Source organism: Rhinoderma darwinii, chromosome 2 (genome assembly GCF_050947455.1).
Source record: "Rhinoderma darwinii isolate aRhiDar2 chromosome 2, aRhiDar2.hap1, whole genome shotgun sequence".
Lineage (NCBI taxonomy): Eukaryota > Metazoa > Chordata > Amphibia > Anura > Rhinodermatidae > Rhinoderma > Rhinoderma darwinii.
The window spans coordinates 401,065,502-401,087,199 of NC_134688.1; the positions used below are offsets into that span (position 1 = coordinate 401,065,502).

Consider the following 21,698-nt stretch of genomic DNA (forward strand, 5'->3'; position numbering starts at 1 on the left):
GGGGCAGATATGGGGAGCATTATACTGTATGTGGGGCATTATACTGTGTGGGGGCAGCTATGGGAGCATTATACTGTGTGAGGGCAGCTATGGGGGCATTATACTGTGGGGGTGGCATATATAGGGAGCATTATACTGTATGGAGGCAGCTATGGGGAGCATTATACCATGGGGGCCATTATGGGGAACAACATACGGTGGGGGGCAGCTATGGGGAGCATTATACAGTGTGGGGGCAGCTATGGGGAGCATTATACTGTGTCGGCGCAGCTATGGGGGCATTATACCATGGGGAGGCAGCTATGGGGAGCATTATACAGAGGGGGCAGCTATGGGGAGCAATATACTGTTGGGGGCAGCTATGGGAGCATTATACTGTGTGTGGGCAGCTATGGCGCATTATACTGTGGGGGGCAGCTATGGGGAGCATTATACTGTATGGGGACAGCTATGGGGAGCATTATACCATGGGGGGCAGCTATGGGGAGCAATATATTGTGGGGGCAGCTATGGGGAGCATTATACTGTATAGGGGCAGCTATAGGAGGCATTATACTGTGTGGGGGCAGCCACTGGTGTAGCTATAGGGGTCGCAGCGGTCGCAATTGCGACCGGGCCCCGAAGCCAGGGGGGCCCGCAGCCCCCTGCACCACATCAATAAAAAGTTACTATAATAACTCGGGCCGCGGGCCCCTGTTACTATAGTAACAGACTTTACTTACCTTCCTGGTTCCGGATCGCAGTGGAGGTCCTGACGTCAAGCGCTGCGCACAGCATCGAGACGACAGAACTACCGCCGCGGCTGAAGAGGAAGGTAAGATTAGCCCTGACTGGCGGGGTCCGACTCCCGGGACCCGCCAATCAGCTGTTTTGAAGGGGCCGCAGCACTCGTATGAGAGCTGCTCCCCTTCATTCCGGTCACTTCATTCCGATCACACTGTGAATCGGTGTCGGCGATTCACAGTGTGAGCGAGTAAGTGAAATGAAGGGGAAGCAGCTCTCGTACGAGTGCTGCGGCCCCTTCAAAACAGCTGATTGGCGGGTCCCGGGAGACGGACCCCCGACACATCAGCTATTGATGGCCTGTCCTGTGGATAGGCCATCAATGTTTAGGGACTGCACAACCCCTAAGTCTACGATGTAGCAGGCTTAGGGGGCCCATGAGACAGGATCACAGATTGTGTGATGCTGTCTGCTGGGTCCTGTATCTAAGCCAATCACATGGTAGGCTTAGATACATGGCCCATGCGTGATCCTGTCTGCTGGGCCCTGAATCTAAGCCAATCACATGGTAGGCTTAGATACATGGCCCATGCGTGATCCTGTCTGCTGGGCCCTGTATATAAGCCTACCACACTGTAGGTTTAGATACAGGGCCCCAGCACACAGTAATCTTATACTGTATAAGATTACTGTCTGCTGGACCCTGTATCTAAGCCTACCTTGTGGTAGGCTTAGATACAGGGTCCCACAGACAGTATCACACATGCGCCCTGTATCTAAGCCTAACACATGTGTTACTAATTGTTTTTCTTGTGTGTTTTCTTACAGGTTCGGTCGTTGAACTACGTCGGATTCCAGGACTACTTCTATGACGGCTTTTTTTTTTATTATCAATAAAATGGTTAATGAGGGTTGTGTGTTTTTTTTTTTTTATTTCAATAAAATATTTTTTCTTTGTCTTTGTTTTTTTTAAACTATATTACTACCGCCTTAGTAATGGCCGCCGGCTGATTGACAGCGTCCGTTGCTAAGGCGGGGCTTAGTGTTAGCCGGTGCAGAGGCTAACACTAACCCCCTATATTACCCCGGTACCCACCGCCACCAGGGGTGCTGGGAAGAGCTGGGTACCATCCAGTACCTGACCATCTGTAGTGATGGTCGGCCACTGGGGCGGCCGCAGGCTGGTATTATCAGGAGGGGAAAGGCCAGATACAGTGGCCATTCCCACCCTGGTAATGCTAGGCTGCTGCTGCTTTATTGTATCTAACTGGTTATGAAAAATGGGGGGGACCCCACGTCATTTAAAAAAAAAAAAAAAATAATAATAATTGGAAAGAACGATGTGGGGTCCCCCCCAATTTTCATAACCAGCCAGATACAACACAGCAGCAGCAGGCAGCATTACCAGGGTGGGAAGGGCCCCTGTTTTTGGCCTTCTCCAGCCTAATACCACCAGCCTGCGGCCGCCCTGGTGCCTGCCCGTCACTACAGATGGTCGTGTACTGGTTCGTACCCGGCTCTTCCCAGTACCCCTGGTGGCGGTGGGTAGCGGGGTAATAATGGGGGATAGTGTTAGCCTCTGCACCTGCCAACATTAAGCCCCGCCTTAGTAATGGAGGTTGTCAATCAGCCAGCGGCCATTACTAAGGTGGTGATAATAAAGTTTAAAAAGATACAAGCACATAGAAATAATATTTTATTGAAATAAAAAAACACATCCGTCATTAACCATTTTATTGAGAATAAAAAAAACACCGTCATTGAAGTCCTCATATCCGAATTCCAACAACCGAACCTGTAAAAAAACACAAACACACAAAAATAATCAGTAACACATAAAGAAGCAAAATTATTATTCTTACCTTTCCTGGGTCCAGCGCTGGAACTGCAATGTCAGCGAGCTGAGCCCTGTATCTAATCCAATCATGTGTGATACTGTCTGCTGAACCACTGTATCTAATCCTATCATGTGTGATACTGTTTGCTGAGCCCTGTATCTAATCCTATCATGTGTGATACTGTCTGCTGGGCCCTATATCTAATCCTATCATGTGTGATACTGTCTGCTGAGCCACTGTATCTAATCCTATCATGTGTGATACTGTCTGCTCAGCCACTGTATCTAATCCTATTATGTGTGATACTGTCTGCTGGGCCACTGCATCTAATTCTATCATGTGTGATACTGTCTGCTGAGCCACTGTATCTAATCCTATAATGTGTGATACTGTGCTGAGCCACTGCATCTAATCCTATCATGTGTGATACTGTCTGCTCAGCCACTGTATCTAATCCTATCATGTGTGATACTGTCTGCTGAACCAATGTATCTAATCCTATCCATAGTTTATAGGGTCGTAGTGCTATAGATATGCTATTCTGTCTCCTATACACACATTTTTTTTTGGGTGGACACATATGTATTGGGGCTATTTCCCCTGACATTTTAAGCCCTGAGGGTATGTTCACACTGCAGCGTCCGTTACGGCTGAAATTACGGGGCTGTTTTCAGGAGAAAACAGCTCCGTAATTTCAGCCAAAAAGGCATGTGCAGGCGTCTTTCGCTGCGTCCATTACGGACGTATTTGGAGCTGTTTTTCCATGGAGTCCATGGAAAACGGCTCCATTTACGTCTGAAGAAGTGACAGGCACTTCTTTGACGCGGGCGTCTTTTTTACGCGCCGCCTTTTGACAGCGGCGCGTAAAAAAAATGACCGTCGGCACAGAACATCGTAAGACCCATTCAAATGAATGGGCAGATGTTTGCCAACACTTTTGAGCCGCATTTTCGGACGTAATTCAATGCTAAAACGCCCAAATTACGTCCGTAAATAGGGTGTGTGAACCCAGCCTTAGTGACGCCCCTGGCTGCTAGTGCTGGATTGTTGGGTCACTTAGAAGACCCAGCGATGCAGCTGAAAGCTGCGGAACGTCGGCCATGAGGAGTTTGCGGGGGGGGGGGGTGGGGGCCCAATAAGAACTTATGCATCGGGGCCCATGAGCCTTTAGCCACGCCCCTGGGGGCAGCTATGGGGGGCATTATACTGTGGAGGCAGCTATGGAGGGCATTATACTGTGGGGGCATCCATGGGGGCTGTGCATAGGAGCGCGCAGGGGTCTGGTGGTGTTGGGGAGGGGTAGGGGGCCTAAGCTGAATTCTTGCACCAGGGCCTATGAGCCTTTAGCTACGCCCCTGGGTAGGGGAATAACATATGACTGCAGGACCAGACAGCACTAAGGCCATGTTCAGACGTGGTGGAATTCATATTTGACAGGTAATTCAGACTTTGTGGATATCACAGCAGACTTGCAGCAGATTTGCAGCAGACTTGCAGCAGATTTCAGCCTTTGCAATGCAAAGGCTGAAATCTGCAGTGAAATTCCGCTGCTTCTCCGCAACATAATGAGCATCCTGCGGAGGGAAAATTCTGCACCGCAGCCTAAATTCCGCACCGTTATTTAAATGTATAGAAACAAATGTAAAAAACGGCTGCTGCAGAATTCCACTGCGGACTGTCCGCAGCGGAATTCAGCAGTAATTCCGCCATGTATGAATGTGCCTTAAGGGTTTGTTTGTAGTCTGTAACCATGGAGCAGCAGCGGCACATAGCATGGTAGCTGTATAGATATTCTTAAACAAAACTAATTGCAAGTTGCCATATATTGAGCAAAGAAAAAATGATTGAAAATGTTCATATAGCCTTTATTGTAATCAGATCGGCTCCTTTCTACTGCAGGAACATTTTCATGAAAACGTGTCGCTGCCCTGCAAAGCCCCCAGCAGATACAGAGAGGGAAATTTATCAACTTTGTTGTTAGATCTATAATTTATGAAAATGCCGCAACTCCCTAGGCATGTTATTCACTCTTCCTTACCACACCTAATGTACTTTACGCCAATATTTTGTTAAGAAAGTGTGCTATTATGTATTTGAAAACTCTTTGGCCTCATTCACACTTACGTATTTGATCAGTAATTTGCATCCGTTTTCTTTCAAGCCAAAATCTGTAATGGATGCAAAAAAGACAAAGATGTATAATTTTTTCCAGTATATATTTACTGTGTTTAGGATTCACTCCTGGCTTACCTTTTAAAAGGATGCAGAATACTGATTAAATATGCAAGTGTAAATAAGACCTTATCCATGTCCTTTTTCCAAGACACTTTTCAAAACTGTGGAGGTAGGTGTAAAAAAAGTGTCTAAAACATGTAATAAATTCAGCGCACAGCATGTATTTCTGTTACAGTTGTCTTATAGCACTGAGGTCCCATGTGAATATGATCAGGGGAAAATCTGCAAGGTTTATATGTTCTCACTGTGCCTTGGCTTCCTACCACATTTCAAAAACTTACCGATAAGCCAATTGGCTTCCTATAAAACTGGCCCTGATTATATATATATATATATGTGTGTGAAAAGGGGGAATTTGATTGTCCCTCTGTGGACAGAGAATAATATAACAATTTACAATCTTTATACAGTTCTGCTGAATGTGTAACCCTAAATAAACAGCGGGAAAATAAAGTAATAATATTAAATTATTTTTCATACTATAACACCTAAACCACTTTGAAAATGCAATTGAATGGGTTGTCTGTCTTAAAAAAAAATGCATTTTCAAATACCTGATTAGGTAATTCGGAGTTAATAGAGGGTAGTCCCCTGATTAAGACCCTCATTTATTAGCCAAAGTGGGGAATGGCTTCAAAGAGCATCTCTTGCTCTGGAGGACCCAACACGTCCATGCATTATATGGACTGCCCAGTAATTTCAAATTGTAATTGTTTATGTCTGATTTTTAATGTGGGGATGCTTAACCCCTTAGTGACCAGCCTATCTTAGGCCTTAATGACGAAGCTATTTTTTAAATTTTTCCATCGTCTTATTCAAAGAGCTATAACTTTTTTATTTTTCCGTCAACATGGCTTTATAAGGACTTGTTTTTTGCGAGAAAAGTTTTATATTTTAATACCACCATTTTGGGGTACATATAATTTATTGATTAACTTTTATAAAAAGAATTGGGGGGGATAGACAAAAACTGTGATTTTGCCACACTTTTTTGCATCTTAAATTTCCACAGTTTAACGTGTGGTATAAATAACATAAGAATTTTACGATAGCAACAATACCAAATTGATATAGTTTTTTTTTATGTTTTACTACTTTTACACAGTAAAAACACATTTTTTTTTTCAAAATTATTTGTTTTTGTGTCGCCACAAAAGAACCATAACTTTTTTACATTTTCCTCCGATGCAGCTATATGAGGGCTTTTTTTTGCGAGACGACTTGTACTCTTTATTGGTACCATTTTGGAGTACATGCGACTTTTTGATCACAATTTTATGAAGGCAGGATGAACAGAAAACAGCAATTCTGGCATTGTTTACTATTTTATTTTTACAGCGTTCACTGTGCGGGTTAAATAATAATAATCGTTTTATAGTTCGGTCGTTTTGGACTCGGCTATACCAAATATGTGTAACTTTTTACTTTTGTTTGTTTTTTCATAATAAAGCATTTTGTAAGGGGAAAAAGTGGGTTTTTCATTTTTTTTTTACTTGGGATTTTTATTTATTTATTTATTTTTTATTAACTTTATTAAACTACTCTTAACTTTTTTTTTAGTCCCACAGGGGACTTCACTATGCGATTATTTGATTGCTTTTTATAATACACTGCAATACCTCTGTATTACAGTGTATTATTGCTTGTCAGTGTAAAACTAAGGGCACGTCCAGACGTGGCGGAATTGCTGTGGAATTTCGCTGCGGACAGTCCGCAGTGGAATTCTCCAGCGGCTATTTATTACAGTTGTTTCAATACATTTTTAGGAAAGTTAGTTCAGACGTTGCGGAAAACTCCGCTGTGGACCATAGGCTGCGGTGCGGAATTTTCCCTCCGCAGCATGCACTGTCTGTTGCGGAGAAGAAGCGGAATTTCACTGCAGATTTCAGCCTTTGCAATGCAAAAACTGAAATCTGTGGCAAATCCGCTGTCTTTTCTGCAACGTCTGAATTACCTGTCAAATATGGAAATGTTTGTGCAGAATCGTTGCATAATTGCCCCAAATCTGCACCAACATTTGCAGCGGAAAAACTCTGCCACGTCTGGACGTGCCCTTACAGGCATTCACTAGAGGTAAACCTAGGGGCCTTATTTAAGCCCCCGGCTGTCACAAAAATTATTGGCACACCGCGATCGCATCGCGGGTGGGTGGGTACCGATGGGATGGGAGAGGGAGCCCCCTCCCTCTAAAATCACTGAGATGCAGCGGTCGCTATTGACCACCGCACCTCAGGGGTTAAACAGGTGGGATCGATGTGGATTTCAATCCCACCCACTTGAGCGGGTTTGCCTCTGGTAGCTGAGAGCAGGGAGCGTTTACTGCTCGCGGCGGCGTAAAAAGGCATATGCATCAGAATAAAAGGCCTATGGGTAGTCACTAACAGGTGAAGGGAAATTGAATAGTTTGGGGATTCCATGCAGATTACAGCTGATCGCTGAAGGTGACGGCAGCAGAATACTCTGTTCTCAGCTGATCAGGGGCCATTTTTACTCAGAAAAGAACAATGTCTAAAGCACAAAACCTACTTTAATTTTTTTTAATCATGTAAATAGTTGCTACGTTTATCGAAGCCTCAACATTGATATATAACTAATATAAAAATAATGCTGCCCATACGTATCATTATTGTGCCTTTATAGTATTCGTTTAATCAACCAACCACATGTCAAGTTCAGCCTAAAACCGGTCACTATGACAAATCCTAACATAGAACATTAGTGTGATCCACTAAAAGAGTTATACTATCCTCTAACACCCCCCATGTCCCAAATAGGAAGACTAAACAAAAAGCATTTCCTGTCTCTATGAAGTCACATGATGCATCACATGATCACATCCAGGCACTCAGCAGCTGGAAAAAGGATCATGTGACATACGCTTCAGGACTCATCGGAAACTTGAGTCACAGAATGCACCACATGATCCAAGATTCTATTTAGATCACCCCCTTTTGGTACTTTGGGGTGCTATTTAGTTGGTGTAAATATACCCTCTAGTATTATTCTATTAGAGTATCACATTAATGGCCATATTTTAATAGATCTGTAAAATTATCACCTTTCAGAATAGTCCGATATGAATATTTAAATGTAAAAATGTACTATTATTAGAACTATTGTTACAACGATTTGTTTCAGAGATTGTTAGATTGTACAGGTTCAGCAATTTTTTTTTTAAGGTAATGTTACTGTATTGAACTCTTTACAATATAACAAATTTTACTTCTGTTGAATAGATGGAAGAAGTTATTGAAGGAATCCGCTGGGCATTCATTGACATGTTGGAAAAAGAGAATGACTGGATGGATGAAGAGACCAAAAATAAAGCCAAAGAGAAGGTACTGCCGTTATTTATTTTACAATCTTAAACTTAAAGTATTTATGATTGCATTTGCTATACAGAATTAACGAGGTTTGTGCCAATAGAGGTAGCGTTCATGTAGGAGTAACAACATTATGATTTTTACATTTTGCATTTATTTTGATTTCTCTAAAAAACACTAAATTAGGGTTTACATTTTACCCTTTATCTTTCCCCAAGAGACTTTTATAATTATATAGCAGATGCCACCGAAGCTGCTGTCTGCCAGTCATGAGAGGATATTACGATATCAACTGACGCAGCATAGAGGGACCCACAATCATTGTCTAGCTAGTAAAAAGCCATGTCTCCTTTAGTAAAACACTGGTTAACTATCATGTTGAGGCGCTTTGGATTAAAGAATTCCAACATGTTTCAGTACCAAATGTTAGGTTGACACATGCGGTATCTTTAGAAAAACCCTCAATTATCCAATATCATACTGGTCTGGTAATTCATATTAAAATTTTGAGAAAAGAATGCCTAAAAACATGTATTGGGAAATTAGAAGATGCAATAAATTATATTATTGTCCATTATCCTATGAATGAGAACATGTGTTTAAGTAAATGAGAAAAAAAGTTAAATTTTCAGACAATAATGCTGAGATTCTAGGATGGCATTGGTGGAGGTCCGTGAGTTTGAACATTCTCCGGTCACCAGACTAAATGGGACCATTGTGTTCTACCAAGCTCTGTGCCCATTTGGCTTAGAGTTTAGAGACTTTTGTATTTTGTAAACTCCATCGATAGCATGCGTGCATTACAGTTCCAAGGAAGTTCTAGGTACATTTCCACAAAACGAAAAAAATGGAGGGGTACATTTGTTCTAGTAATCAGTGGGGGCCCCAGCTTACAGACCTTAACAATGCTATCTTCTGACATGCCTTAACTGACATGTCAAAATATAGATACATATTACATTTATTCATGTTGAATGTATTAAAAACCACCAAAGAAATTCTTCAGCACTAAATACTGAATTTATGAGAATGGGTAATACAATTGATATAGAGGTGGTAAAAAAAAAAAAAAAAAGAGTAAAAAAACAACACATACAAACGACATGGTGTTAAAAGGTGGACATTCACTTTAAGCATATCCTACTACTTTACCCTACAGGATACACCCCTGAGCTGGCCATATACTGTTATAGCAAAAGTAGTTGAGTACTGGACTACCAAGCTCAGTTTTAGGGATTCGGGATTTTCATAATTCTAAACTGCCCGAAAAATAATCCCTTTAAATCGTTCATCATTATTTTTACATGTGAAGAATTAAAGGTTTATCGTATGTGTGATGTAAAGCTCCACTTTATTTTAATGACTATTATACTGGTAGTTTCACACTAATTTAACTAATTTCATCTGACAAATGTTGCGGGAAAGTTATTGTTATACACTGAGTATTTAGATTACAAAATTCCAAATGTTAATTTTGAGGAGAGTCCAACTCTGTGAGTCATTTACAATCAGTACTTTCTAGAAGAGTTTTCGCACCCAATTAAGTAATTAATGCTTTCTTGCCAAAAACTTTTTTCTTCTAGGAAAAGGATTTTAACTTGTCAAGTGGACCACTATGGGACTTAAAACATTACTTTAGATGCACTTCTTGGTATATAGTTTTGAATTTCTTAAATATCAGTTGATATTTGAATCATTCTTGTCATTTGGGACATAGTATTTAAACATGTGCTTTGTCTAAACATTGAAATGGCTTTCTGCTTCCTGTATAGGTTGTTACTGAATCGTAGCAACTAGGGGCCCTTATCTTCATGACAAATAATTTCTTATTCTACAAAATTAGTGTTAGACTTCATCTCAGACTATGTTATTGCCTTTGTCTATTCAGGTGACAATAAGTACTTGCACATTCAGATGTGTCTACCCTTAACTTGATTTACGTTAAGTTATACAATTTGTCATGATACCAATTCAATACAATCTCGCGCCATCCAGTGAAAAGAACCTATATGTTAAATGTATACTTTTTTTTAACATAAGAGTCTATGGGCGACGGAAGGCATTGTCAGGTGGAATCCGTTGGAGGTATATGTTTTTTTTTTTACATGTTTTCCTAACATCTCGCGCCATGCAGTACATTTTAGGATATTTGGGGTTTAGAGACAAGTTAAGGAAGGACACATCTGTAGCTAAGCTCTGCCCTAAAGATTAAGAAAATGGTGGTTGGAAATGACGCATCATGGGATGTCACCAAAATAATAAATGATTGTGGGTGAAGCACTGGGGCGATCAAAACTGATTCACTTGTGAATTTTTCCAGAACACATTTTAAAATTTTCAGAGAGTAGAGCATAAGAAAAAAAAAGGGGCTGAAAACAATGTCTGTGATGGTAACTAGATGTTAGACTCATATAAGTAAACAGATGAGTAACCGCCACATGGCAGATAATTTCAATCAGGGCCCATATCTCAACCTCTCAATGTACAGTACAATGCCGGACATTACAAAATATGGGCATGGCAAAAGGTGGCACAACAAAGTATTAAGTAGGTGCTCTGAATACCAATAGGTTCATAGCTGCACAATAAAAATATTCTTCTTTCTTTTGGTTGAGTTCGTAACAACCTTTGGTGCTTCAAAACATATTAAGCCTACTATTATGATTGTGTGGTATTACTGCTAGTTGTGAGTGCCAGCAAAAATTTGAAGATTTCCAGCTGTCTGACATTCCTTATAGGCAGTACAAGACTAGACCTTGGTAGGACAGGATGGTTCATTATTGTATAAGTATAAGCAATAAGTATGCAAAGAATGTGCAACGGTAGACTATGTGTTGCTCCGTACAAGCTCTGCTCTGCGCATAAGACCTTACATTGTATTCTCTATGAGTTGATCTCAACATATTCTTAAGTCCGAATTCTGCTGTTCACTGCCATTTGCAAGTATGTAAAACAGCACAAAAATGTATATTACCATGTGATATAATCTAGGGGCTATAATAAAATTCAGAACAGGCAAGTAAAACAAATGTGGCAGAAGTTAAAAAAAAAAAAGAAAAGAAAATCATAAGAAAATGGAAATATATTAGGTTAGTTAAATGTAATGTTCAGTGTTCAATAAGTGTATGACAGTGTGCTGTGAGAGACTTCTAGTATGTCTTACAAATATGCAAATGAATTGCTTTACTTCCGTATACATTGCTAAGGTATTAAGCAAGATTTGGCTGTAAATTAAAATTTTATTCTCATTTAGAGGAAATTGTGAATGGATATATGATTAGATTTCAAATAGGAAATATGAGATCTAATTGCTCCATCCTAGACAAATTGGGTAGAAGCAGTGCTGGAGCATTACAATGGTGCACAGGTAAATGGAGTATTTTAGTAGATAAGATATTTCCTACTGCGATCTGCATTTTCTCAGCCATATGCTTCCACTAAAATGCACTGGGTGGAGCTCCTGTTACTTCTAATAGCTGTGCAAAATGTAAATCCTGGCAATGACCACTAATGGGCTGCTTGGTATTCATTGTATAGTCCAGCTTTCATTTGTTTTTCTACTTTGCAAATATTACTTCATTAAGCTATTTTAGATTGTCTTAGAATAATCTAAGTTTTATAATCAGAACTTTCTTCTATGTGCTCTTGGCTGAGTGTTATTTTTTTTATCTCCAGTGCCCACCAGGATACATTCTCTTTTTATTTCTATCTATGGCCAGTTTCTGTCTATGTGATCCACTTGTAATCAATCACATCTCTTAGATTGATAACAGCTCTATCCTGCGTCCGCTGACACTGACCTGACGAATACATGTTTCAGTGCTAGATACAGCTGCTCTGTATACAGGATACAACGCAGCTGTAGCGCAAAAAGTACAAATTATTTTTAATAAAAAGTCATTAGAAAGTTGCACCAACCACACTGATAGACATTATATATTGTGACAACTTGGGGACCACTTAGCTCACAGGATCGCCATCTCCCGGGTGAGATGGTTGGCACACATAGAAAGTTCACTCCAACTCATGGAATAAAAGTTTAAACCAGCCGCAGCTAGCTTTATTGTCTTCACCACAGCAAGCAGTGTTACAACAAAAACATACAAAATTAACCCTAGGCCGTCCAGCCTCTAACACACACATTCAGTGTCCCTCACTACGAGACACTGTGCCCAGCACCTCAAAACCTTCACAGTTTTACCTCACACGGTGGTGACTCTCACAGGCTAGCATGCCTGTCTTCCCCAGACTGAGAGCCCTGTGTGAACAGCACACACCTGAATTAAAGAGCCGTCTCAGGTGAAGCCTAACTAGGCTCATCAGACAGCCCAAGACATGGACTGTCTGTATTGAGTGGAAGCCGCCCTTCTCCTTCACACTTCAGCAAACCAGGCCCTATTCCGGGCTTTACACCCAAGCAACAGCAGAAAAAAACCCTCTCTGCTGTACATGCTCCCTGGTTGCTTAAAACCTGACAGTTTCTGCACTGTCCAGTAGCTGCACTGCTACAATTTATATATATATATATATATATATATATATATATATATATATATATATATATATATATATATATGAACGTTTTCAAAGATGCACTCTTTAAGGGAGTATTATTTGGATATTTGCCTGGTATTTTGGCACTATTTTGTACTATTATGCGGGCTCTATATAGCAGCGTTATTTTGCCATATTGTATGATAGTATCATTAAGGGCTTGTCCACACGTAACGGAACTGCTGCAGAAAATTTCTGCAGCAATTCCGTTGAAAGTAGCAGACTTTCCGCTGCGGCAAAAATGCACCATCTCCTCTGTTTTGACCGCAGAAAATGGTGCGTATTTTGCTGCGATTTTCTCAATGTTGGGAGATGGTGACATCTCCTCTGTAAAACGCAGCAATTCAGTTCACTTTCCTCAGCAGAAATGTACGTGCTGCAGTACGGAAAATATGCACCGCAGGTCAATTTCTGCTCAGAATATTTATGCAGCGTGTGGATGAGATTTGATAAATCTCCCTCACTTTGCTGCTACTGTATCCTGCCGCATTTTTTCCGTCCGCAATTTTGGACGGAAAAAAACGCAGCAATTCCGCAACGTGTGGACGAACCCTTAGGCTGATATAACTAGAATAACAATCTATAAAATCGCAAGGGGAAAACCCAGGCACATTCTGTATCCATTTAAATTCTCTAGACACTAAGTCCTCCTTTATGTCTGAATGTTTTTTTTATATACTGCTATTTTTTTTATTCATTGCTTAAAAACCCCTTAAAGACATGCCACGTACATATACATGACATCCATTAAGGGGAGGTATGGAGCGGGCTCACGTGGCTTAGATGTGTAATACAGCCGGCACCTCACTGCAACGGGTTTCCGGTTCGCCTGATTATTAACCGCAATAATTCTCAGCACATCATCAGAACCTTATTGGATGGAACAGCTCTCCTGAAACTGTGGGGTATAGCCGTTTCTGTCCCGGAGAAACTCCCTAACAATGTTCCCCAACAGCTTAAGGATGATTGACAAGCTGTAAAGCATCGTAAAGAGCCTATGCGTTGAGGAGATTTCATATGAGGCTATTACCTATTCCCTGTAAAGGGCTGCAGATCAGAACTTTCCTATGTTTAAATAATCCAATGAGGTATTTTACTTCTATATATGGTGCTAAGATGGTGGCCATTCATGGTTCAACTTTCAACTGACTGTTCTCCCCCCCTCCTATTGAACAGCTGCATCTGTTCTTATTTCTTTGCTTTTTAGGGACTTGTGATGTCCCATTTTGATTGTTTACTGTTATTTCTTGTTTATATTTTAGCTAGCATGCATAAAAAAGACCAGCTCTACAACCAGCGGACCTACCTTACACTGATCCGACCTATTTTTGGAAATGTAATGTTCACAATTACTATTTGTAGTGAGATTTTGCGGTTATCAGCATGCCTCTGTAATGAAAAATGGTTCTCACTTTAGGCTCCTTAAATGTAAATGGGCTTAATAGCCCACATAAACGTGCTCGAATGTGGGCGGAAGCTAAATCTTTAGCATGCGATGTTTTCTGTGCCCAGGAAACGCACCTTTTAAACACCGATGCCCATTGCATGAAACATAATTTATTCCCCCATATCTTTCAATCCCATTTTATGACTAAATCGAGAGGCGTTCTAATAGCTATCAGAAACTCGGTTGCTTTTCAGTTAATTCAAGCTCATATTGACCCTAATGGTCATTTTATCATACTAATCTGTATGATTAACAATGTGGTATATACCCTGGTGACCCTGTATGCTCCTAACAGACACCAAATCCGATTTTTACATAAAGTGTTTCAGTTTATGTAAAAACACATAGAACACATAAAAACCACACAGAATCAATGTTTGTAAACAAACATTTACAAGGGAGATTGTTGATATGTGGAGATTTTAATACTATAGTTGATGCCATGTTAGACACTAAGACACGCTCTCGCTATGTTCAGGCAACATTAAGCAATCTGTTTTGGAACAATAACCTATACGATGTATGACGACACAACAAATTGTGGAGAAAGATTACACTTTCTTTTCTAAAACCCACCACAATAGCTACTTACGCATTGACATGTTTATCATTGATAAGGAATTGCTCCTTCTAGCTAAAACCTCGACTATAGAGACAATAAAATGGTCGGATCATGCTGCAGTGACCCGAACCTTAGAGGAACACAATAATGCAAACCTATTTATGGAGATCTAATTTATTTTTACTTTCTCATCCATTGCATAAAAAGGATATAGAAGGAGACATTCGTGAATACTTCCATACGAATGACACTCCAGATATCAATGTGTACTCACTGTGGAACACTCATAAAACGTACATTAGAGGTACCCTAATAGGTATAGGTCATATAGTGAAAAAACAAAGATTAGCTACTATATCTTCCCTTACAAAGGACATTCAACACCTTGAATCACTAAATAAAGATACTCCAACACCACAGCGAGCAGATCAACTATTTAATCTCTGCCAACGTCTTCGCAATAGCTTATTATTAGACGATGAAAAAAACTTAGGAAGACCCAAGCTAGATACTATACTCAAAACAACGAAGCAGGAAAACTGCTTGCTTCCCGTCTCAAAACTCATCAGAAATCCAGAATCCCATTCCTCATAGATCGTAAAGAAATCAGCAGCACAGCCGAAAAGGTTCCTTATGAGGGAAACAAGGTAAATAATCCCTAGCAAGGGATGGTGCATGCAGCACAAATGTCCCAGGTCCAACGGGACAACTTGCACACAGTAGATTGAAGAAAAACTGCAGCACTCAGATATCCAAAAAAGTGTTGGTCTTTATTCACCAAGCAATAAAAACGACAACGTTTCAACCCCTGTTGGGGGTGACAAAGACCCAACAGGGGTTGAAACGTTGTAGTTTTTATTGCTTGGTGAATAAAGACCAACACTTTTTTGGATATCTGAGTGCTGCAGTTTTTCTTCAATCTACCATTCCTCATAAATCCTCGCACAAAGAGGAAAGTGTTAAACCCCAAAGACATAGCTAACCAGTTTAAGGATTTTTACTCCTCACTGTATAATTTGCCTAATGACCCCTTTTCCCCACACCCAACTGACAGAGATATCCAGAATTTCTTACAAAAGGTAAACCCTACCCAAACTGTCGGAGCCAACTGTATAGTCTAAACTCCCCAGTATTGGAAAAATAAATTTCTGAAGCTATTCAGAAATTACCTAATGGCAAATCTCCAGGCCCTGATGGACTTTCCAACACTTATTATAAATCCCTACATGACATTCTTGCTCCTTATCTATGCAGATTTTACCAAAAGGCCATGACATCTGGGATCCTCCCAGCAGAGAATCAATCAGCAGAGAATCAATCAGCATTGATTGTTACCATCCCAAAACCAGGAAAACCCTGATTTTTGCCCCATATCTTTGTTAATCACAGATATTAAGCTATATGCTAAAATTCTAGCGACTAGACTCACCACCCCTTTTGCCCTCGCTGATAGTAGAGGAGCAGGTGGGGTTTGTGAAGGGTAGACAGGTTTCTGATAATGTCCAAAGAGTTTGGGGTCTTTTACATCATATTGAAAAGCTAAAGTCACCATCGGTTATGCTAGCACTTGACGCTGAGAAGCCGTTCGACCGCATTCATTGGTCGTATGCTTTCTCGGCCCTCGAAACAATGGGATTCTGTGGAGATATACTCAGCACCATTAGAGGATTGTATTCTGCACCTTCAGCTAAAGTACACAATGGTGTTTTGTCAGACAATTTCCAAATATCCAATGGCACCCGTCAAGGCTGTCCACTCTCACCACTCGTATTCATTCTATCTATGGAACCGCTGGCTCAGCTCTGGAGAACACATAAAGACATACAGGGGATACAAGTTGGTACCAGAACCCACACTATTTCTTTGTACGCAGATGATATAATTCTTTCTTTATCTTACCGTGAGGCTGCAATAGAGGCCACACTGGAATGCATACATGCCTTTGGACAGATTTCCCTATACAAACTTAACACTCAAAAATCCCAAATACTCCCATTATATCTCACTCCTTCAAAACTCCACTTTCTAAGAACTAAATATCTCTTTGATTGGCAGAAGAAGGGAATTCAATACCTAGGCAATACCTTGACACCTATACATAAATCCTTATACTGAACTAATTATGAACCTCTTCTAAACGTGATACAGTCTGACATTTCTAAGCTTTATAAATTTGTGGTATCGTGGGTGGGCAGGGTTGCAACATTTAAATTGTTACTACTACCAAAGGTTTTATATTTGTTCAGAACGCTCCCAATAGCTATTCCGAGGGTATTTTTCCAACGTCTTCAAAAAATCCTTACGAGATTTATTTGGTCGAATCATAAACCATGAGTTGCTTCCTATATACTTACAATGGACAAAAAATTAGGTGGTCTGGGAATTCCTAACATGTATGGTTACTATATAGCCCCTTTGTGGCACAGTAAACTCCAGGATGGCATGCGAATCTCTCCAAACACTGGGTCCATATAGAATCGTCCTACATTTCACGTACCAGTCTAAAAACACTCTTATTTTTGTCTTTTTGTAAGATCCCGCCCCCTTCCCATTTATCACCCCTCACATCTGCTGCATTGACATGCTGGTCTTACTTTCAAAAGGAATCAATAGGCCAACTGCCTATTCCTAGATCGCACATCACTATAGATCTCCTTGAATTGGCTATCCCTAATCTAGATCTAACTAGCTGGAAGGGAAGGGGTATTCTGAATCTCTCACACATCTATCAACAAGACCAACTGAGCCATTTCAATTTTCTAGTGTCAAAATTCTCACTACCTCAAAGTGATTTTTTTAAATTTTGACAAGTTAGACATTTTCTTTCGAATCATGATAGTTTACGTCCCACTTGTAACTTGAAAATCTTTGGCTGGTTTCAAAAGGAAACATTCTAAAAACCAATGTGGGTTTCAGCAAACCCTATCCTATTAGATTATGGGAGAGAAATTTAGGAACCACATTTGATGACAAACAATGGCTACAAGCTTTTAGATTCATTGACATCTCATTACAATGTAGTTCACACGTGGAAGCAGCTATTAAAACTTCCCTACACTAATGCTATACCCCTGACCGTTTACACCAGATGTTCCCGAATTCTAAGTAGTCTGATTGTTGGAGAAATTGTCGTCATAAAGGGACACTCCTTCATATACTATGGGATTATCCTATTATTCATGATTATTGAAACAAGTGTTTAACCTATTGAAATCTCTGTTTACCTTTGAAGTTCCCATGTCTCCACAGCTAGCTCTACTTTTTCTGAATCTTGATATTGTCCCCATTCAGTTTAGGAAGCTGACTTGTAAAATCTTAGTTATGGCTAAACTTGTCTTGACTAGACATTGGAAAAACGCTACTGCTCCCACCTTACAAGAATTGCTGTCCTTGATCAGCACCTCTTATATGTATGAGAAAATAATTGCATATGGCAACTTTGCCTTTCTGACATTTGCAGGAATATGAACAACCTGGGCTATCAGCCCTTTTTGCTCTAATAGGTCATTTCCTTCAAGATCGTGAACAGTCTTGTGCTCTCTAACTAAATGTAAACTAAATTTGTAATTGCGTTTATGCATATGACAAATCCTGCTGGCTCTATGATTTCTATTTCATTTATTTAATTTATTTTTTTCTATATTCTTTATCTTGTTTACCTTTTGAAATATTTGCATTATTTTTTTGGCTGTGACTATGCTTTCTGTTCGGGTACGTTCACACGCTTTACAAAAAACGGCTGAAAATACGGAGCTGTTTTCAAGAGAAAGCTTCTGATTTTCAGCTGTTTTTTATGCATCAAGCGTTTTTTGCGGCATTTTTTACGGCCTTTTTTGGAGCTGTTTTTCTATTGAGTCAATGAAAAATGACTCAAAAAATGGCTCAGGAAGTGACATGCACTACTTTTTTGGGGTGTCTTTTTACGCGCCGTTATTTGAAAATGAGGCTTAAAATAACGCCCCGTCGGAACAGAACGGCGTATTTGACATTTGAAATCAATGGGCAGTTGTTTGTAGGCGTTCTGCTTCCGATTTTCCAGCCGTTTTTTGGTCTGTTTACGCCCCAAAAAGCGGCTGAAAATAGCCCGTGTGAATATACCCTTATGCTTTTATTCCTGTATTCTTGCTTCTTTGAAATTTTAATAAAAACTATTGAAACGAAAAAATAAATAAAAGTGAACATAACTGTTTTCTGTCCGTAAAACTCAGAACTATCACAATATAGCATTGTTTAGCCCGCTAGATGAACACCGTAAAAAAAATAATGTATAAAACACGTATATTGCTACTTTTTGGTCACCTTATCTCTTCAAAAAAATTGAATAAAAGTTATCAAAAAGTCGCATATCCCCAAAATTGGTATCAGTAAAAATTACAGCTCGTCCCGCAAAAAATAAGCCCTCACATCACTCAATTGACAGAAAAATATAAATAGTTAAGGGTCTCAGAATGTGGCGACACAAATCAAATTTTTTTCTTTATCAAATCGTTTTTTTTTCTAGAAGTGGAAAAACATAATAAAAACATATACATTTAGTATTGCTGTAATCATATCAACCCGCAGAATAAGGTGAACATGTCGTTTTTATCCTGATGGACGCTGTAAAAACCAAACACCTCAAAAAATTGTGTAATCGCTGTTTTTTGCCCATTTCACCCCACAATTTTTTTTTCAGGTTCCCGGTATATTATGAGGTACAATAAATGGTGCCATGAAAAACTACAACTTGTCCTGCAAAAAAAAAAAACAAGCCCTCATACGGCTATGTCGACGAAAAATAAAAAAGTTCTAGCTTTTTGAAGGAAAAGACAAAAATGAAAAAACTAAAATTAGCCGTGTCCTTAAGGGGTTAAAAAGACCAGTTATACCCTTCACCGATCAAACAGTCAAAACCTGTGTTTATCTTCTTTGGGATTGGGGGGAGGGGGCAGATCTGCATTCTAAAAGCATCACACCACTTTACTTAACGCCATCACTTTAGTCCTTTAAAAGATATCTTGGCTGTTTCAGTCACATGCACTTTATGGATTAAAATAAATATGGATGAGATAGAATTAGAACTCTTTGTTACATGTGTCACCTTTGTGTTTTTAAAGCCTTTTACTATCCTAGTTGAAGAAAACCCGTACATTTGCATTTCTACAGAAGTGCAAATGGAAAGTGCAAATGTGAATCTCATGATAGTTTCTGAGATGATAACTGATCTCTAGGATAACATTGGAAAATGAGGCAAATGGGCAGGCAAATATTAGATGTTATTCAGATATTCACTGTCAGCGAATGGGAACTATTATTATTATTATTTTTTAAACCTATCCAAACTGATTGATGGATGAATATATCAGTTTGCATCAGTCTTAGGGTATGTTCACACGGCGGGGGTCCGTAACGGCTGAAATTACGGTGATGTTTCAGCCTGAAAACATCCCCGTAATTTCAGCCGTACCGGCATGTGCAGGCGCTTGAACGCCGCATCAATTACGGCCGTAATTAGCGCTGCTATTCATTGGAGTCAATGAATAGCGGCTCCAATTACGGCCAAAGAAGTGACAGGTCACTTCTTCTACGCGGGCGTCAATTTACGCGCCGTCATTTGACAGCGGCGCGTAAATATACGCCTCGTATGAACAGACAAACGTCTGCCCATTGCTTTCAATGGGCAGATGTTTGTCAGCGCTATTGAGGCGCTATTTTCGGGCGTAATTCGGGGCAATAACGCCCGAATTACGTCCGTAAATAGGCCGTGTGAACATACCCTTACAATAAACCATTGTAAGGCCTCATTTACACGAGCGTATTATACGCGCGTGCGACGCGCGTGCTTTTCACGCGTGTCGTGCGCACCTATAATAGTCTATGGGGCTGTTTAGACGATGCGTGAATTTTGCGCAGCGTGAGTGCGTTGCGTAAAACTCACGACATGTTCTATATTCTTGCGTTTTTCACGCAACACGCACCCATTGACTTCAATGGGTGCGTGAAAACAACGCATGCCACACTGACGGTCCTGCGTTGCATGCGCGAAAATCACGCAAGAGCTGTCAAAAGGATGAATGTAAACAGAAAAGCACCACGTGCTTTTCTGGTTACAAACATCCAAACGGAGTGTCAAATTAGAGATGAGCGCACCGAACTTCACCGGGTTCGGCCGAACTCGTTTTAACCGAACCCGGCAAAAAATGTTCGGGTACGCGACGTCAGGAGACAGTCACTGCCCACGGTGCTGAAAGACTTAAACTGTTTCAGCACCATGGACAGTGACTTTCGATCACAATATACATATACGTGTAAAAAAAAAAAGAAGTTCTGACTTACCGATAACTCCCGGCTTCTTCCTCCAGTCCGACCTCCCGGGATGACAATTCAGGCCAAGTGACAGCTGCAGCCAATCACAGGCCAAGCACAGGCTGCAGCCAATCACAGGCTGCAGCGGTCTCATGGCCTGCCGCGTCATCCTGGGAGGTGGGGCCGGATGACAAGAGAGGGACGCGTCACCAAGGCAACGGCCGGGAGACCGGACTGGAGGAAGCAGGCAGTTCATGGTAAGTGTGAACGTCTTTTTTTATTCACAGGTTGGTGTAGATTGTGATCGGCATTCACTGTCGAGGGTGCTGAAAGAGTTACTGCCGATCAGTTAGCTCTTTCAGCACCTTGGACAGTGACGGCCGTCGACTACCTCATCTCTATGATGGCGGCTGCGCGAAAATCACGCAGCCGCGCATCATACACGGATGACACACGGAGCTGTCAATTGCCTTTTGCGCACGCAAAACGCAGCGTTTTTTTGCGTGCGCAAAACGCACACGCTCGTGTAAATGAGGCCTAATACAGTTAGAATAATAGGATTAAAAACACTTGAATTCACATGGGTGTTGTTTTTTTATTTGTTTTTTTTATGTTTTTTCATTAGAAAATAATAAAAAAAATACAGATTCATTTCTATGGGACTCAACTGGTGATTAAATTAAACAATGCACTTTGCTAGTTTAAGTTCCATAGAAATGCATGGGATGTAT

The 21,698-nt window shown here is 40.5% G+C and overlaps 1 protein-coding gene across 1 annotated transcript in view; it reads left to right on the forward strand.

The window, feature by feature from the left end:
- The window catches only part of PHEX (phosphate regulating endopeptidase X-linked), a 239,938-nt gene that overhangs the window by 127,179 nt on the left and 91,061 nt on the right, over positions 1-21,698 (forward strand). Inside the window, exon 12 of the mRNA XM_075850790.1 lies at positions 8,033-8,134. Coding sequence (XP_075706905.1) covers positions 8,033-8,134 — 102 coding nt within the window. The remainder of the gene's footprint in view (positions 1-8,032; positions 8,135-21,698) is intronic.